Below are 19448 nucleotides of genomic sequence, written 5' to 3'. Positions count from 1 at the left end.
TCTTCATGCTAACTCAGAAATGTTGGTAAGTTAAAAGACTATAATGAAAATGATAAAATTCACTAAAAATCTCCAGTGCCCACAGATAATCACTATTAATGCTTTTGCTATATCTCTTTCCAGTTTTGTCTATAGCTCATCCATAGGTAAAATCATTCTGTATATAACAGACACGTGGAATTCAATGACTTAGCATTCTTGGTTTCCACTATTCTAAAGCAAGCCTGAATATCCATGACATGTAGTAAGTTGACATTTCCTGAGACAGGAATTTGAGTTCTTTTCACTACAAGACCAAGTGAGCTTACCTGGTGGCCAGCTGTTCCATCCCGAGAAAGCTGTATTGCTCTCTACTGATGTCATTTATGCAGTTATTTTTATGACATGACAAAATACTTTGTTTCTGGGCCAAAAGCGGTCTCAGAAAAGAAGCTAAAACAATGCTTATAATGGGACAGAAGAGAAAGTGAAGTTTAAAATTTAATAACTTTTAGCTAAAATTGAGAATATTTCTCACGGGTGCCTCAGAGCTATGTTATCACTAGTTCTATCACACACCCTCTACAGAGTATAGTATATGTTCTGGTGGTGGTCCCAACTTGGGCACACCCAGAAGTCCGGAGGCATGGTCCTTCTGGATATCAGAGATCTGGACATGTTTAACATGTTTTCTGCTTCATTGACTTCACACTATAGTAGCTAAGACACTTGGAATCTTATCAAATGTAAAATCCTCCTTGTGCCCGCCATGCTATAATCATAGCTTCTGTTTTACACAAGGGGAAATTATTTTTTTTAATGCAGTACCTGGTGATCTGTGGTTTGTGTCATCATTGCTTCTTGGATGAAGGGTAAAGTCACGTGGCCAGAAAGCCTCCAAATGTATACCTGTGGTTCAGCAACAACTAAAAAGGCATAGTTTTAGTTCAGCTAATAAGCACCTTATGTTTTCAGAGTGTCTTTCAATGTAAAAAAGGCTACATTTGGCCTTACATAACTCAGTCTAGGAGACTGGTAAGACTGTTAAGGCTGTCTGGGGGGAATTGTGCAAGACATTGTTTGTGAGAAGATCGGAGAACCATCTTTTCAGCTTATTTTTGGTTTGTTTTGGGGGGGTTTTTTGGCACAGACCTCTGCTTTTCTCTCCAAGGCAGTAATGAAGGGGGCTTAAGTTGGCAAGGGTTGGAGAAGCAAAAAAAGCCCTCACTCATCACACTATCATGGTCACAATCATTAACAAACAAATCTGTTTTTTGCTGAAACTACATCCAGATTCCCCCTTTCCTCAAGGAACTCACAGCAGCAGTCCTAAGCAAATGCCCAAACTTGTATGCCCCAAGTGGCAGTTCTTTTGAGTTCAAGTGGACTTATTTTGTCCAGCTCCATTTAATTTGACAGCAAATTGCATAAGTCATCCCTGGCCATGGGACCGAAGTGTGAACAAAATCTCAGAACTGAATCCTAATGCAACTTAAATCCTAATGCAAGAGAAATAATCTGCATCGTGAGCGACAGTATGTACAGTGGACCTATAAAACCCAGTCACACTAACTTGGTGACCAACTAGTCCAGTGGTGATACAGTGATTACCACTATACCAGCGTGATTTAGCAGGGGAGCTTTGGAACAGCATGGCCTGGCTTGGGATCCTGGCTCTGTCACTTACTGGTTTGGGTAGCCTTCGGCAAATGACTTGTTCTCACTAAGCCTCAGTTTTTTCATCCTCCAAAGTAAGGATAATAGCTACTTACTTCATAGAGCTGTCATGAGGAATAAAGGGCGTAATACGTTTAAAGAGTTTAGCAGAGTGCCTGACACACGAAAAGCACTCAATAAATGTGAGTGGCTGCAGCTATTATGACTAAGATCACCGTTATGATAATGTTGATGTTACTTCAGAGAAACTCCTAAACTCTCCAGAAATTAGCTTTCTCCTCCATGAAAGGACTTGGAACTCTAAAATTGCATATGGGTCTTCTAGAGAGGTAGCTCTCTATTTGCTGTTTTAACAATAGGAAACATAAATTCCTAGGAAATTGCTTCATGAAAGCAAATCACATTTATCAAATTTTTTAAAATTCATGATCATGAAAAATTAAGACGATTAGCAACTCCTAAAATCCCCACTTAACCAGCTATGAGACACTGCCATTCAATTTGCATGGGGTTTATGCCATGTCCATCTCCAAAAAAGGAGAACTCAATGTAAGGGCTAGAAAATGGTTTTCTCAATTGACAGTTAAAGTATAATGAAATGTTTTCCTAGTCACGAAGCTCTGTTTGTTTTATAAAAGTAGGTAAATTACTTAGAAAAGTAACAACTTCCTTCTTTTTGATCAACCCCATTTAAATATACTACTTGAAGTAGCTAATGAATAAGCGACAAAAAATACCATCGTAAAATCCCATTTGCGGGGCTTCCCTGGTGGCGCTAGTGGTTGAGAATCCGCCTGCGGATGCAGGGGACACGGGTTCGTGCCCCGGTTCGGGAAGATCCCACATGCCGCGGAGCGGCTGGGCCCGTGAGCCATGACCGCTGGGCCTGTGCGTATGGAGCCTGTGCTCTGCAGCAGGAGAGGCCACAACAGTGAGAGGCCTGCATACCACCAAAAAAAAAAAAATCCCATTTGCACTTTCATGCATTTATGATGAGATAAATAAAGCAGAGTTCTGGTGCTTTTTAGAATACATGGTTGTACCCTTCCCAAGTTTATAGACCTACCACACAGCATCAGACAATCAGCTCTAACTGAGTTACGGGACAATTCTGTTCTTCCACCAGTTCATCACTAATAATAATGATCACTTCAAATATTACATTTTAAACTTTTAAAAAGTGTAATTATATGCAATCTTTAAATTAACTTGTAAGTTAATCGGACAAGTATTATCATCATCCTCATTTTTTTACTTCAATTTTTCAGTTTGACTTTACTAGCTAAGTAGCTTCTTTACTTAATTTCTCTAGGCCTTAGTTTTGCCGTCTGTCCGAAATGTACAATATTCGTGTCAGACAGGAACTATAGGGAGTACATGAGATGGTGCACATAAAGCTCTTAGCAAGATGCCAAGCGCTCGATGCAAGTCAGCTATCGTTATTGAGAACCAACCCTATAAAATGACTGGCCCAATATTACTGCTGTTTGAAGTTTCTACAGTGCTTTCACATCTGTTATCTCAATCCAGTTTTACCTTCCCTAAGAGGTTTGCAAGACAGGGATTATCATCTATATTTACAGATGAAAATACTGAAACCCAAAGAAGTTATGCGATCTACACCAAGTCAGGGCAGGCAGGAGAAAGCTGGGTCATGGACCTAAGTGCCTCCGCTTCCAGAGCAGCTCCTATGCTACATAAACTCAGGTCACCTGCCCTGGTGTCATCATATCCTACAGGTACCCTTGTTCTGCATGATTCCTGCAGCAAGCTGTGAGATCTGGTTTAAACCCACCATACACCTCCACAGCCAGCACAGAACTGCCAACTATATCAATGCAAAGTTTGGTGCCCTGGATCTCTGAATTGACCACAAACGTGGGTTAAGCACGCCTTTTTCATGTAAACGTAAATACTGATGTTTACTCAAATCAAACAATGACCAAATCACTTGGGACAGTACAGGAAAAGCTAAACAAAGCCCAAGGAAATATTAGTCCCATTTATTTAAAAGCAGTTCAGAAATTGCATTCATTAATATCAGAAATGTTTAACCACAGAAATATAGATATAAGGAAATTATGATATTTTGGATCAAATGTTCAAAAACTCTCCAGTAGTTGGTTTTATAGCAGAAAATGAATATGTATCTTTAAAATGTTTTCAAATCCTAGACAATGAAGCAGGGTTTTTTTGGTCTGATTTCTAAAAGATAAATGAATGTTGCCTAGCAGCTACTATGTTTTAAAAAAAATTGTAACCGGGCTTCCCTGGTGGCGCAGTGGTTGAGAGTCCGCCTGCCGATGCAGGGGACACGGGTTCGTGCCCCGGTCCGGGAAGATCCCACATGCCGCGGAGCGACTGGGCCCATGAGCCATGGCCGCTGAGCCTGCGCCTCCGGAGCCTGTGCTCCGCAACGGGAGAGGCCACGGCAGTGAGAGGCCCGCGTATCACACACACAAAAAAATTGTAACCTACTTACAGAATATTTCCTCCTTTGCTGGATCTCCAACTTGCCTCTTTAAATGATAGGGAAACCTATGGTGTTTTGTAAAGTCATCAAGTTTTAAAATAGAGCTTTTGAGGTGATTACCTAGTTCAGTGGTTTTCAATCTGTGGTCCACAGAACTCTGAGTTCTGCCCTTAGCAGCCACTAGGAAGGGGACAGATAAGATAGAGCTCCATGAGATGGGTTTCCAGGCACCCGTTCTTACTTCATCTTAAAACTCCTGATTTCATCCAATACTTAGATTTTGCAGAAGACCAACCCAGAGGTCCAAATGCAATGCATTCAAGGTCACACAGAAAGAGAGTTGGCGGAGAGGAGAACAGACCTTCCATCTCCCAACTCCTCAGGGGGTCCTTGTCCTCATTATGGTATAATCCTTTGTGCTGTGCCACTCATGAAAAAGCAAATGCTTGAGTCTCTGCCAACTTTTTATTACTTCTCTCCTCCCCCCCTTCTGAACAGTTGCTAGGGAAGAGATTGGTTTCTATTGGCCTGAAGTTGTTGAGAGAAGATGAATCACTCTCTTCTGTGCCAGAACTACCCCCAGCACCCACAATTTCATTCATTTTTTTATTGAGTACCAATCTTGTGCCAAGTTCTGTGCTTGGTACCATGGCAAAGGCAAAGTAAAGCCAACGAGAGTCTGGACCACAGCACTGGCCAAGGGAAGTTGAATTGTGCAGTTACAAAGCAGTATGATACCTGAAAAGACACATGAGACAGACAGGGAAGAGAAGATTTTTTTTAAAACTGTCATGGCTGTTTCTGGGAGATGCCCAGTGGCATGTAGAGCTTAGCCAAGCAGCTTAGAAACACAGTTGCCATTAAGCTGACCTTTCTCTGCCCCAGGTAACCTAACCACCCCTGCTTGTCAGAGCAGCCAAACTACTCTCTAAAACAGCCTGCCCCTCATACAGATGGCAGAGCTAGCAAAAGGCAAGGAGTGGGACTAAAGGTGTGCACCGTGAGTGGCAGTTTGTTTGGGAGTTGTTTTAACCTTGTTCTTGTTTGTTTGCTCGCTTTCATTCTGGATGGTAGCTTTGCTTTTGTGTCTGCACATCAATGGCATGATTTCGTTGGCTGATTATTTATGAATTGCTTCTGTGCAGGGCACTGTGTTAAAAGATATAGTAAAGAACCAATATGGATTTTGTCCCATATTGTTAAACTAAAGAAAATGTATACATAGTTAAAAGATAGTATACAGTTAAAAGTGATGAGAGGAGTTAGTGCTATGGGTATTTGGAAGAGGAAGAGAGAAGTATCTGGCTACATGTTGAGAGGGAAAATAAGGACAGGCTTTAGAAGAGGTAGCACTTGATTAAGAAGTTTCGTTGGGTGTTATGGGCTGCATTGGGAAGTAAAATATCTGTTGATATGACAGCAGTGAGCAGGCTGGATTGGAGGAGACAATGCCTGCAGGCAGAGAAATCTGTTAGGAGACTGATGCAAAAGGGCCTAAATTCATGTCACAGAGATGTATTTGGCAGACGTCACTACTGGAAGACCTCCGTGTCTGTAGGTAATACAGGAAAGAGAAGAGCAACGATGCCCCACGGTATCCAGCCTGGGTGGATGGGAGGATGGCAGTGCTCTGAACAGTAACAGTGATCACAGGAGAAGAAGCAGTCTGTAGGGGAAGATAATGAATTGTCTGGACCCACTGACCTTGACATACTGAGAGTAGATCCAGCCATCAGGACATTAGAAATGAGGTTCTGCAGCCCTGGAGAAGAGGCAAGAGGTTGTGAGAGATGCACTGGAAGGGACAGTTGAAGCCATGAAAGCGATTCCTTATGATATGTTTCTATTGTAAAAAGAACCCAGAACCTCGTAAATTAGGTGCTCATGAAGTTAGTTGTATTAGGACTTTTCTTGGAAAGAGAGATATGTCACAATATGTAAATTTCACACCTGAGTAGTGTGAGCCTGAAGAGGGCTTGATTTTTAAAGTTAGGGATATTGTTCTATAATAGCTTCTGACCGGATTTCAGGACAGAGACTCAGTCATCTTTAAGTGACACATGGGAATTGAAGAGATAGCCTCATTTCATCTATTTCTATCATGTTTCCAAATGTTTCTGTCTTTTGCTTTCTCAGACTTGAATTTTGTTTTACTTAAAAGTTCTAATTCCTGAAAACAGAGAAATATAAAAAGAAGAAAGCAAAAAAACCCACAAAAAACCCATAATACAAAAACCAGAAACTAACAACTGTTTTGGGTCCTTTTCTAATATATTTATGTGTATACACACACACACGTACACACGTATATACACACACATATGTATACACATACATACACATATATAGGCTTTACAAAAATGATTGTATAAGTGGCATATGAACACATAAGTTTTCTTAGTATTGTGGATTACTGTCCATTCTATTTTGTATTGGATTTTTTCAGTTGACATTACATTTGAACATTTTCCATGTCATTAAAAATAGTTCAAAAGACTTCATGTCCATATGCTGCATAATATTTTATTCCATGAGTTTGTCATAACATGGAAGCATTCTCGTGTCACTGGACAGTTCAGCAAGGTGTGGACTTTGAGAGGATGATGTGCAATGTCTTTCTTCTACTTATATCACATGAGTCCAGAGTGACCCCTTCTTCGTCTTCATCTTCTCTTCTTCCCACCACGACCCTTGATTTGAGAGACTTTAGATGGAATCAAGTCATTGCCCAGTGAAGGAAGTGCATGAGCATTCAGAATAGTGAAGGCAATGAAGAATGAGTAGTTTTACCCCCAAACCAACTGTTTATTACATTTCCCTTTGCGATCATTTTTTAAATTTATTTTTGCCTCCTTCCCCACTGCATGTATGTTCAGAGACATCTGAATGCATACATAAACCTGTATGCACGCACATACACATAAAAATGAAGACCTAAACATGGAAAGAATTTCTTAAAGTCCCTAAATGGCATCCTTTTCCATCATTCTTCAGTAGATACACTTTGCCTAAGAAAAAGATGAAGTGTCTTAAAAGGAAGCAATGGAGAGTTAAGTTTAGGCAGTATTGCCTGCCCCTCTGTGACAATGTGGTGAAAGGCCAGGGCCATGGCATGAACCCCAAGAGAGAGCAGAGCCCATGCACATGAATATGCATTAACAGGACTGGACAGAGCACCATTGTTTTGATATCTTTCTGTTTTCACAGGTGCCATAGAGTCATTTTATGAGTCTTCACCATGACCTATGCCATAGAAAGACAAATATAGCTATAGTTTTTCTGAATCCAGGTTTAAAGCTCCTCGTTCAAACAAAAACATGATTTCTAAATCAGTCCAATGCAAAGCCCAACATCTTGAATTCTATAACTCCCTCTTTCATTTCCCTTCTTTTCTTCTAGTCTGTCTCCTTCAATATTACTGCCTCCTTTTTAAACATCATCAGTTGATAAATCAGTTGGCAGAGATCTGTAGCAGTTCGTTCAAATATTGAGAATGACAAATCATAGCCATAAATTTTTTCAGGAGCAAAGACAGCGATATGCATTTCTGCATTTAGGTCTAGATGTAGTCATGAGTGAAGATACTAGGGTTAGCTAAAATATAACTGCAAAGTCAGTTGTCTATGTTCCTTAATTAACTACCAAAGTTATTAGAAGAACTTTGGAAGGTTGGAATTCTATCAAATACCATTCTTTTAGAAAGAAATTTTCCTTAATTACTAGGCAGAAGAATTATTGGAAAGAGATCACATGATTCTAACCAAAGACAGGATTAACCTTTCACATCCAATTGCTTGTCAAAAGAAGGCAGAAAAGAATAGGAAGTCTCTCTATCTTGGAAAACAGGGAGAAAAGTTTAATGTTAATATTCATCCCATTCTTGTGTTTGTTAGAGCTATGGGATTTTGAACCTCCTCAAAAGGCAGCATCCATTTTCATGAACATTGTTACTGAAGAGTGATGCACATACACACACCATGAAAGTTTAGTGATATAAGTGAATACCTTTAGTCATACAAATAAATGAAGAAAATTTAGTCATGTAAGATAAATAAGCAAATTACTACTCCAGTGTTTGTACCTCTTTGGAAGAGAAATCTATATTCAAATATGTGTTTCTCGTTTTCTTTCAAATTTAATTTCTCTCATTTCTCCCTTATCTTTCAGTAATTTCTTCAGGAACTACCCTTTTTATTACTCCCTCTTTCCTCCTTATCGGGCATGATGTCCAGCCAGTGCTATTTTTTATCTTTCTGTTCCACAGTATACCTTGCTCACTCTACCCAAAAGCTTAGGTTTACTAGCCATATAAAAAGAACATACTGTATCATCCTATGTCAGAGGATGGGATCAAATTGAGTCTTAATGTATTTATTTAAATATAAATACAAACATTTATATTGAATACGGATATTCATCCCAGAATATTCAGGAATACATGAGTTCCATTCATCCTAGAATAGAATACAGGAGTTCCTTCAATATTCAAAAGAAGGACTTGCTATCGTTTGTCAGTGGTAAAATAAGTGTCTTCTGTTCATGACCTACCATGCCTTGCTGCAGCAAATACATGACATCCGAGAACTGAGCTCTCTCTGTCTCCCACTCTTGATGGAGAGTCTGTTGTATTAGCCCTTTTATCTGAGATTCACGAGTCATAAATCTCCCACAAACAAGGGGACTCAGCAAGAAGAAAGTCTTGCCAATTGGAGGCTTTCCTTGAAATCAGTGAGGTAGTTAGTGTACTTTATTGGAGTCCTAAAGGCCTCTGGGGACTCCCACACAGCCTATAATATCATTTCTTGTGAATCCATTAGCCATACAGCCTAAAATGTCATTTCTTATGGCTCCTTTCGTCTTTATCTCTAAATCTCACAGGTTTCCCAGAGCACCAGGTATACGAACAGCAGTCAAAACAATCACAACCACCACCATAATAGCAGTTAACGCTGTATCACATTTTATAGACAACAAAAAAAGATCTTTCATCTTTATTATCACATTTTAACTGCCCTACCTTTATTTTGGTAGGGAATGCGCTTTTGTTGATCGTTGCCTACTATATTCACTAGTTCCCCTTCCCTTTATAAAATAACCAAGTGGCTGCTTTCCAGAGTTTACTAAAATCCTCAGATTTGCCAAGGGTGCATTACCTATTTGCTAATGCGTGCTACATAGTGTTGTCAGTTCCCAGGTACATACTCTTACACATAGCTCTCTCGTTCATCAGAAGTGAGACGACCGTAACTGTAAAATTGCTTGGTAAGCATCTGGAAGTAACATTAATAATGATGATAATAATGACCTCATAGGATATACAATTGGGGGGATTAAAGAACATTTACAAGCTTATTGTGTCATAGTTAATGATGAGATGCCCAGTCTTCTTACTACCACCCTTTCCACTGGTATTTCCTGCCTGGATCAGAGAACTAATTATAGTAAACGGTGCCCTTTCAAAGAACTTGCCCCATCCTCAAACAGATGCTAGCATAAAGATTTTGAACTGTTTTTGTGTTGTTTTTTAGAGACAATTTATTAATGTTACTTTGCATTTGTCTAAAAAAATTGTATAATGTAATCATTTAGTGTTTATTTTATTGTGTGTACCTTCTACTCAGAGGGTTGGCATTATTGTTCCTAACAGTGACGGATACAAGCAGATCATGCCTTATGACCTCTACCATCCCCTTCCTCGGTACGTAAATCAATCCTCCTGATGCTAGAATTAGTAAATTAGTCTTCTGCTTCTTTTATACATATATATATATATGTTATAGATTTTGTGTTTCTCTGTAAAAATAAGATGGTAGATAGTATGTTTTGCAATCCATCCTGAGCTCTACTTTTGAATAACACTGGTCTGCTCAGACCGTAAGCTTGTCATTCAAAAACCATTTTAAGATATGATCAGATTACATTGCAGTGGACACAGTAATTCACTATGATTAGATACAGTGTATGGGTTTATGTTATGTCTTTCTTTCACTCCCTTTGTCCTTTTTTATATTTCCTCTGCAATAGGACCCTAGTCATTAAAGCACTGTTGCTAACTGTTAAACAAACACTGCCTGAATTATTATCTCAATACCACAAATGTGGAATTCCAGATGTGGTATTACTCTGCATAGGGGCTTTGAATATCCTTTTTTTGTTCTAAAGAAATTATAATTAAATACAAAAAGGCAGTTTTTTCCTTATTGTTCAGAACATTTGGTGGGGAGGGGAGGGTTTTTTGTGCGTTTTTTCCCCAAAACGTAAAATTCCATGCACTATGCTGCTTTTTTAAAGTACGGTATTTTATAAAACTAGAAAAAGTCATTAAAGTGATTGAGGAACTTTTAAAAGAACTTGTTTTCTTTATTAATATATTCATAAGAAAATTGGAGAAGCTGAAAAATACTCTAGCTACTGAGTGTATCTCCTGCCACATTGGAAACAGCTCCCCAGAGAGCAGAAGTTAGATTTGGGTGTGAAGCCCCCGCTGTGCTAAGCAAGACCTTTGCTCTAGTCTCGTTGCTCATTTGGACTTCAGGGAGTCAGCTGCTGTTTAGAACCCAAGGTTTAAATCGGATCACAAATAATTGGAAATAATCCACGGTGGTTTGCACAATTTCAAACTAAACAAAGCCCAGAAAATAATTTTATTCTGAACTGTAAAATAAAGAAAAGTTTGATTGAAAATCTTCAAATACTTAATGAATTGAAATACAAAAAGAGGACCTCGAGGTCTTTTAGTCCAGCTCCCCACTGATGCTTCGTTCTCCCACTTTTCCCCAATAATCGCACCCATTCACCACACATATGTGAACACATGTATGTAAACAAATATGCATATATGTGTATTTACTACAGATGTATTCCAACATATTTTATATATATATATATATATATATATACACACACACACACACACATGCACACGCACATGTATAAACCAATACGAGTTGTCATCCAGCCTCTACTTAAATACTTCCAGTGACTGGCCCAGAACTCACTTATCACCATTCTAATGGTAGCATATAGAAAGGGGTGCTTGATTAATACCATATATAATTGTTTGGGGTTTTTTTAAGTTCTTCCACTAAGGGGTTACTTCATTCATCAGCTCCCTCCCACTTTCCTATGACTATATTGATAAAGACAATAAATGACTTTACAATGCTACTGATGTATCCTTTTGCTGGTTTGATCCAGAACCAAACTTGAAAAACCAATGGAATGCAAATATAAAAAGATTAGTTTAACTGAACCAAGATTTTATTTGATTTTAATTCCTGTATCTGTAAAATAAGTATTCATAGGATGCATGTATCTGGTTGGGTGAAGGCCGTGTATTTCGAGATAAAGGCACAGTTGGGTATCAGGGGTGAGAACATCAAGTTGATGTTTTGCCTGTAATGGCACTCCTCAGTTTCTTTCATATATATGATCTCTCTTGTTTATATTTCTGTGGTGTGACTAATGCCTGTCTTAGGTTAAACTTGATTTCTTATATATTTGGATTTCCCCCAAGTGCCTGAAGCTCAATATTCTCAATGAGAGATTGAGATGAACCTCCTTGATGTTTATTTGCACCCTGTCTTCTGCACACTTTGGCCTGTCCATGCATCACAATGGGAAAAGACAACTAGCAAATAAACAGACTATATTTCTTACCCCGTGCACTTCTGTTACTAAACTAATTCTAAAGTTAGATATTCTGCTTTATTGATAAAGCTTTACTAAGTGGAAGTTATTTCTATGAATATGTTTTCATTTCTTAAGAAGAATTAAGGCTCAAAAATGGTTCTCAGAGGGCAGCTACTTACTGATCGAGGCAGAAGGCTTTACTTATTGAAATTATTTGAATAGGTTTAAGACCACAAGTGTAGATACAAAACACAACATTAACACAAAGAATTTTTAGATTCTTTTTTCTTGCTTTCAGTCTTTGACTATAACATATATCTGAATATAATATAAGAACATAGTCTGATGAATAATCTTTAATTTATACTTAATATATGCAACTTTTCCACATAATCCTTAATTTTGAGAATTTCTTAAACTAAATACACTGTGTACTTAAAAATTAAAAGCCAAAGGAGTTAAAATATATGAAGTCATCTCTTATTCTTCCAGGGCAAGATTCTTGGATATATATATTTTTTCCAAATACTTACCTGGTCCCTGTTTTAAGATATCCTAACTGATGCCCTCTCTGAGCTTTTGTTATACTTTCTTTAAAGCACCGAGATGTTTTGTTTTGAAATTCCACATAATCCTCTTATTATGCAAGGATTCACATTATAACTTTTCACATATAGAACTACAGTTGAGTGCCGGAACCATACTATAAATACTTGGAATAATATTCAAATCATTTGTCTTTTGTGATCACTGACATTGAAAAGGATACTTATTACTATTTACAAAATTACACCATGGATCAGGTCCAAGTGTTGAGACAGAAATTAATCACTGTCTCTTTAGAAGGGTCCAGCTTAGGGATGTTAGAGTACCAGTTAGAAAATGTGCTCTTTTTATGGCATCTTAATGTTCTAAGAGATTAAATGTCCGTTCAAAACATACTCCCAGTTCACTGTGAGTCTAATGCAAATTTTTACATATACATTCAGCCCAATTTCAGTCTGAATCAGACCTGTTATCCACCTCCAGCTCTCCAGAGATTTACATGGAGACAAATGAGAATTGGTCTTACCCTTTAGAAGAGAAACTCTCTACAGAGCTGCTTCCTTCTCTTGAAGGGGAACAGAGAGCCTCAAAAGAGCTAAACAGAGGACCTCAGTTTCCCCATAATAACATTTTCTTATGTGTCTCCTGGGGAAATATGCATAGGACAATATTGTATTTGGCAGCATGTTTAGGCTATTGGCAGTGGAGATAACAGTTGTTGCCTAGGCTTGAACAGTGCAGAGAAAATGTGGAGGAAAATTCTCTGTAACTGGAAAACACACATTGTCCAGGCTCTTGCAAAAGAGAAAGCAGGCTCACAATACACATGAAATCCCATGTAGAGAATAATTCACATCTCCACGGTATGCCTGTGTGGTATTTTTACGTTTAACTATTCAAGTGGATCAACTTGGTGACATTTTGTTTTTCTCTCATTACAATGATATCTCTCGTAATTCTAAGAGAAATCTTAAATCTTTAGCAGTCCTTATCAACAAGCAGATTATATATGCAAGAAAAAGAAGCCCAGTCCCCATGTTTTTATTGTTAAAAACTACAACATTCTTTAACCCTACGGGAAGAGAGAAGAGAACCAGGCAAAGATATCTCTCAGCCTCTGGTCCCAGATGCACCAGAGCTGTGTAGAGATCTGAAAAATCAATGAAATTCACTTAAATGCTATTGACAACATTGTTATTTTTTCCCTTACTTTAATTTATCTATAGATTCCAATGCCATCAGCCTTTGAACCAGAGCCAAACTTCTTCACAATTCCAGGAGTTCTTTAGGGAGTGCTGTCAGTACCCCCGCCCCTAGCAGCTAGGGAACAAGTAGATAATGCCTATATTAACATTTTGGCTCCTTAATGATGATACGGTTTGAACATAAGAATTATGCTAAATCCATGTACTCCCAAAGTTGATGACTGTAGAAGCAAGGGAGAAAGAGTATTTGGTTTACCTGAATCTTTCTTGAGCTTCTCATGTAAAAGTATCCAGAAGCTAAGTAATAAAGTATTGCATCGAAAATGAAAAGTATTTTCCCAGGTACAAACTATTAGTGTTAACTGATTAACCAGTTTTAGTCTTGAGATAGATAGCTATTAGACAGATGCAAATATATTGATGAAATATAAGATAATGTAAATATTATATATACATGTACACCCACACACAAACACACACACATACAGACACACTCAATCTATACTGAAGCTGTAAGAAGAAGGACTGAACAGCCCTCTTTTGAGTACGCCACAGACCCCACAGTTATCCTTGTAGACCGCTCTCAAAGAGTAATTTCTTACATTTGTGTAGAGCTTCGAGGCTTACAGAGCACTTTTGCCAGCATCGAATCCTCTCTGACTCGTCAGATTGCAGACCATAGCTGGCTTTTGGTTCTCTGGAGTGTAGCCTCTCAGAACCTGATGGCCCCAATAGGCACTGGGAAGGGGTTGGTGGGAAAGCTCACTGAGGAGGTAGGCAGTGTGCGTGTCTGCCCTGATGACTCCCCTTGCTTCTGTAGGTGGGAGGCCACCCCGTGGACCGCGTGCTCCTCCTCGTGTGGGGGGGGCATCCAGAGCCGGGCAGTTTCCTGTGTGGAGGAGGACATCCAGGGGCATGTCACCTCAGTGGAAGAGTGGAAATGCATGTACACCCCTAAGATGCCCATCGTGCAGCCCTGCAACATTTTTGACTGCCCTAAATGGCTGGCACAGGAGTGGTCTCCGGTAACTGTGCCTTCTTTCTTTGTTCGTTAGGAGAGTAAGTCCACTCTTCCCTCTCCTCATCATGACCCCACCACCCACCCTGTGCAGCTCCCCGCTTCTCCCCTGGAGGGGTCTAGAAGCCTACCCATTTAACCCCCAGAGTAGGCTTGCCCCGAATCGAGCCCCGCCAAGAGTAAATGAGTAGGAAAAAATATATATATATTTTTTCAAACATCTTTCTTCAAGCTACTTTAAGAAACCTCTATGACTCCCCATAACATTCCCTCAAATGGCAAGAGGAGGCAAATGTCTGTCAAGAATGATTGAGGCTGATGACTGAGCCTGAAGCTGTGTACGCTGTTCTGATGGTCAAGCTCAGTAGACCAAAAGTTTGGTTTCATTTTTTATTTCTTCTACTTTGTCTATGTCCAAAAAGTGTCTTCAGTAGATTAAGATGAAAATTATGTATATTATTCACTGAAAAAAAATATGAAATGAAGATAGCAACATAATTAGAATGGAGGTGAAGTGGGATTAATTAAAACCAAAACGGTCTAGACCTTAGGGAAGCCACTGCATCAGCTTCAGCATAAAATGTTATTTGGGGGCTCCTGGCTGCTAGTGGAAACAGGTATGAAATGGCACAGGAGATGGAAAGATGAGATGGAAAGATGTGCCCCCAGCCACTGAGATGGCAAAGGGCTATTCACTTAGCCTTGTGGCTTTGTGGCAGCAGATCAGAGCTGTGATGTCTCTTTCTATCTCGACTTGCTCCCAGGCATGTAGAACCACTGGAGGTGCTGTCTACATCTGGCCATTGAATCAGTTCCTTTCAACGTCTTTCTTCCATGTCACTATAATCAATTGGATCAGCCATGCAGCGATATAAATTAGCTATGATTGAAGTTAAAAAAAATTGTAATGTCCACATGGGAGCTGGCATTTCCCGTAATTTGGACCTAACAGTCATTAGCAAAGTGACTAATAAAATTGACATACAATCTTGTAATCAAAATCGGGCATACTCTATAATTTCTTTTCTCCTTCTTTTTGCGACTTGGTTTGGGACTTTGCACACAGTGGGTGCCTAAAAAAGGCTGACTGACTAATCCAAAGCTAAGAAATTGCAAGTGATTTAATGTTCAGCCAGCTTCACCCTCAAATTGCCAAATAGAACAAAGATCCCATGACTAGTAAGAAGTGGCATAAAGCCACCAGGAGTCCTTCTGTAAAAGGAGCCCTTTTAAAAGTCTCAGGTGGGAAATAGAAAAGTAAACAAGGCTTTGCCTATGAGTCTCCTGTCTTGCACTCTCCTTCCAGTGCACAGTGACGTGTGGCCAGGGCCTAAGGTACCGTGTGGTCCTCTGCATCGACCATCGGGGAATGCACACCGGAGGCTGTAGCCCCAAAACCAAGCCCCACATAAAAGAGGAATGCATCATACCCACTCCCTGCTATAAACCCAAAGGTAACTTGACAGGGGCTCTGTAACCAGTCTTGTCATTGTTGTACATATTCAGTGCTGTTTTCAACAGCATTGAATAAAATTAAGTATTCCAAGTGTTCTTAATAACTGTTCTTTGTAACTTAGACTCTACTAAATGGACTTAACTCTTTCAAATCGTTTTGCTTGCACATTGTTTTTGAGCACTATGTATTGCTATAATTCTCTCCTGGTTCAGAAAGTTGATAGAAGACTGTTGCTGAAAAATATCAGATATATTTTCTCATAAGGAGATATTATAGAAATATATGTCTGATTTACTATCCATATTGCTTGCTGTTAAAAACAAGGCAGTGACAGCTTCCCTGGTGGTGCAGTGGTTAAGAATCCTCCTGCCAATGCGGGGGACACGGGTTCAAGCCCTGGTCTGGGAAGATCCCACGTGCTGTGGAGCAGCTAAGCCCGTGCACCACAACTACTGAGCCTGTGCTCTAGAGCCCATGAGCTACAACTACTGAAGACTGCGTGCCTAGAGTCTGTGCTCTGCAACAAGAGAAGCCACCGCAATGAGAAGCCCGCCCATGCAGCAAAGAGAAGTCCCTGCTCTCCGCAACTAGAGAAAGCCCTCGTGCAGCAACGAGACCCAACACAGCCAAAAATAAATAAAAGTTAAAAAAAAAACAACAACAACAACAAGGTGGTGAGACTCATCAAGAAAAAAAGGGAGAGGGCCCAAATCAATAAAATCAGAAATGAAAAAGGATAAGTTACAGCTGACACCATAGAAATACAAAGGCTCACAAGAGACCACTATGAGTTTTACACCAATAGAGTGGACAATCTAGAAGAAATGGACAAATTCTTAGAAAGGTACAATCTCCCAAGACCAAGCCAGGGAGAAGTAGAAAATATGAACAGACCAATCACAAGTACTGAAATTGAAACTGAGTTCAATTTCAGTTTCAATTGAACTCCCAACAAGCAAAAGTTCAGGACCAGATGGCTTCACAGGTGAATTCTACCAAACATTTAGAGATGAGTTAACACCTATCCTTCTAAAACTATTCCAAAATATTGCAGAGGAAGGAACACTTCTGAACTCATTCTGTGAGGCCACCATCAGCCTGATACCAAAACCAGACAAAGATATCACAAAGAAAGAAAATTACAGACCAGTATCACTGATGAACATCCTCAACAAAATGCTAGCAAACCAAATCCACCAATACATTAGAAGAACCATATACCATGATCAAGTGGGATTGTCCCAGGGAAACAAGGATTTTTTTAGTATCTGCAGATCAGTCAAATCAATCATTGTGATATGCCACATTAACAAATTGAAGAATAGAAAGCATATGGTCATCTCAATAGATGCAGAAAAAGCTTTTGATAAAATTCAACATCCATTTATGATAAAAACTCATCAGAAAGTGGACATAGTGGGGGAATACCTCAACATAATAAAGCCTATATATGACAGGCGCACAGCTAACATCATACTCAACAGTGAAAAGCTGAAAGCATTTCCTCAAAGATCAGGAAGAAGACCAGGATGCCCACTCTCGCCAGCTTTATTCAACATAGTTTTGGAAGTTCTAGTCACGGCAGTCAGAGAAGAAAAGGAAATAAAAGGAATCCAAATGGAAAAAGAAGAAGTAAAACTGTCACTGTTTGGACATGACATGATGCATTACATAGAAAATCCTAAAGACACTACCAAAAGACTACTAGAGCTCATCAATGAATTCGGTAAATACAAAATTGACATACAGAAATCTGTTGCATTTATATACACTAATAAAATATCAGAAAGAGAAATTAAGGAAACAATTCCATTTACCATCACATCAAAAAGAATAAAATACCTAGGAATAAACCTACCTGAGGAGGCAAAAGACCTGTACTTCAAAAACTATAAGATGCTGATAAAAGAAATCAAACACAACACAAACAGATGGAAAGATATACCATGTTCGTTGATTGGAAGAATAAATATTCTTAAAATGACCATACTGCCAAAGGCAATCCACAGATTCAATGCAATCCCTATCAAATTACCAATGGTATTTTTCACAGAACTAGAAAAGAAAATTCTAAAATTTGTAGGGGAACACAAAAGACCCCGACCAGCCAAAACAATCTTGAGAAAGAAGAACGGAGCTGGAGGAATCAGGCTCCCTGACTTCAGACTGTACTACAAAGCTACAGTCATCAAAAGAGTATGGTACTAGCACAAAAATAGACATACAGATCAGTGGAACAGGATAGAAAGCCCAGAAATAAACCCACACAGATATGGCCAATTAATCTATGACAAGGGAGGCAAGAATATACAGTGGAGAAAAGACAGTCTCTTCAATAAGTGGTGCTGGGAAAAGTGGACGGCTACATGTAAAGAATGAAGTTAGAACATTCTCTAACACCAGATCCAAAAATAAACTCAAAATGAAGTAAAGACCTAAATGTAAAACCAGATACTGTAAAACTCCTAAAGGAAAACATAAGCAGAACACTCTTTGACATAAATAGTAGCAATATTTTTTTGGATCTGTCTCCTAGAGTAATAGAAACAAAAACAAAAGTAAACAAATGGGACCTAATCAAACTTAAAAGCTTTTGCACAGCAAAGGACACCATTAACAAAATAAAAAGACAACCTATGGACTGGGAGAAAATATCTGCAAACAATGCTACCTACAAGGGATTAATTTCCAAAATGTACAAACAGCTCATACAGCTTAATATCAAAAAAACAAACAACCCAATCCAAAAATGGGCAGAAGACCTAAATAGACATTTCTCCAAAGAAGATATAGAGATTGCCGACAAACACATGAAAGGATGCTCAACATCACTAATCATTAGAGAAATGCAAATCAAAACTGCAATGAGGTATCACCTCACACCAGTCAGAATGGCCATCATCAAAAAATCCACACACAATAAATGCTGGAGAGGGTGTGGAGAAAAGGGAACCCTCTTGCACTGTTGGTGGAAATGTAAATTGATACAGCCACTATGGAGAACAGTATGAAAGTTCCTTAAAAAATTAAAAATAGAACTACCATACTACCCAGCAATCCTACTACTGGGCATATATCCTGAGAAAACCATAATTCAAAAAGAGTCATGTACCACAATGTTCATTGCAGCTCTATTTACAATAGCCAGGACATGGAAGCAACCTGAGTGTCCAACAACAAATGAGTTGATAAAGAAGATGTGGCACATATATACAATGGAATATTACTCAGCCATAAAAAGAAATGAAATTGAGTTATTTGTAGTGAGGTGGATGGACCTAGAGTCTGTCATACAGAGTGAAGTAAGTCAGAAAGAGAAAAATAAATGCTTTATGCTAACACATATATATGGAATCTAAAAAAAAAAAAAAGTTTGTGAAGAACCTAGGGGCAGGACAGGAATAAAGATACAGACCTAGAGAATGGACTTGAGGACACGGGGAAGGGGAAGGGAAAGCTGGG

At 39.0% G+C, this 19448-nt stretch overlaps 1 protein-coding gene across 6 annotated transcripts in view; it reads left to right on the top strand.

Annotated features, from left to right (window-relative positions):
* Positions 1–19448, top strand: part of ADAMTSL1 (ADAMTS like 1) — a 1019582-nt gene that overhangs the window by 754987 nt on the left and 245147 nt on the right. For all 6 annotated transcript variants that reach the window (XM_067041438.1, XM_067041439.1, XM_059072941.2 and 3 more), the window contains 3 exons: positions 9777–9827; positions 14333–14537; positions 15837–15984. In XM_067041438.1, coding sequence (XP_066897539.1) covers positions 9777–9827; positions 14333–14537; positions 15837–15984 — 404 coding nt within the window. The remainder of the gene's footprint in view (positions 1–9776; positions 9828–14332; positions 14538–15836; positions 15985–19448) is intronic.

This window comes from Kogia breviceps, chromosome 8 (genome assembly GCF_026419965.1).
Source record: "Kogia breviceps isolate mKogBre1 chromosome 8, mKogBre1 haplotype 1, whole genome shotgun sequence".
Lineage (NCBI taxonomy): Eukaryota > Metazoa > Chordata > Mammalia > Artiodactyla > Physeteridae > Kogia > Kogia breviceps.
This window is presented reverse-complemented; position numbering and strand designations above follow the sequence as displayed.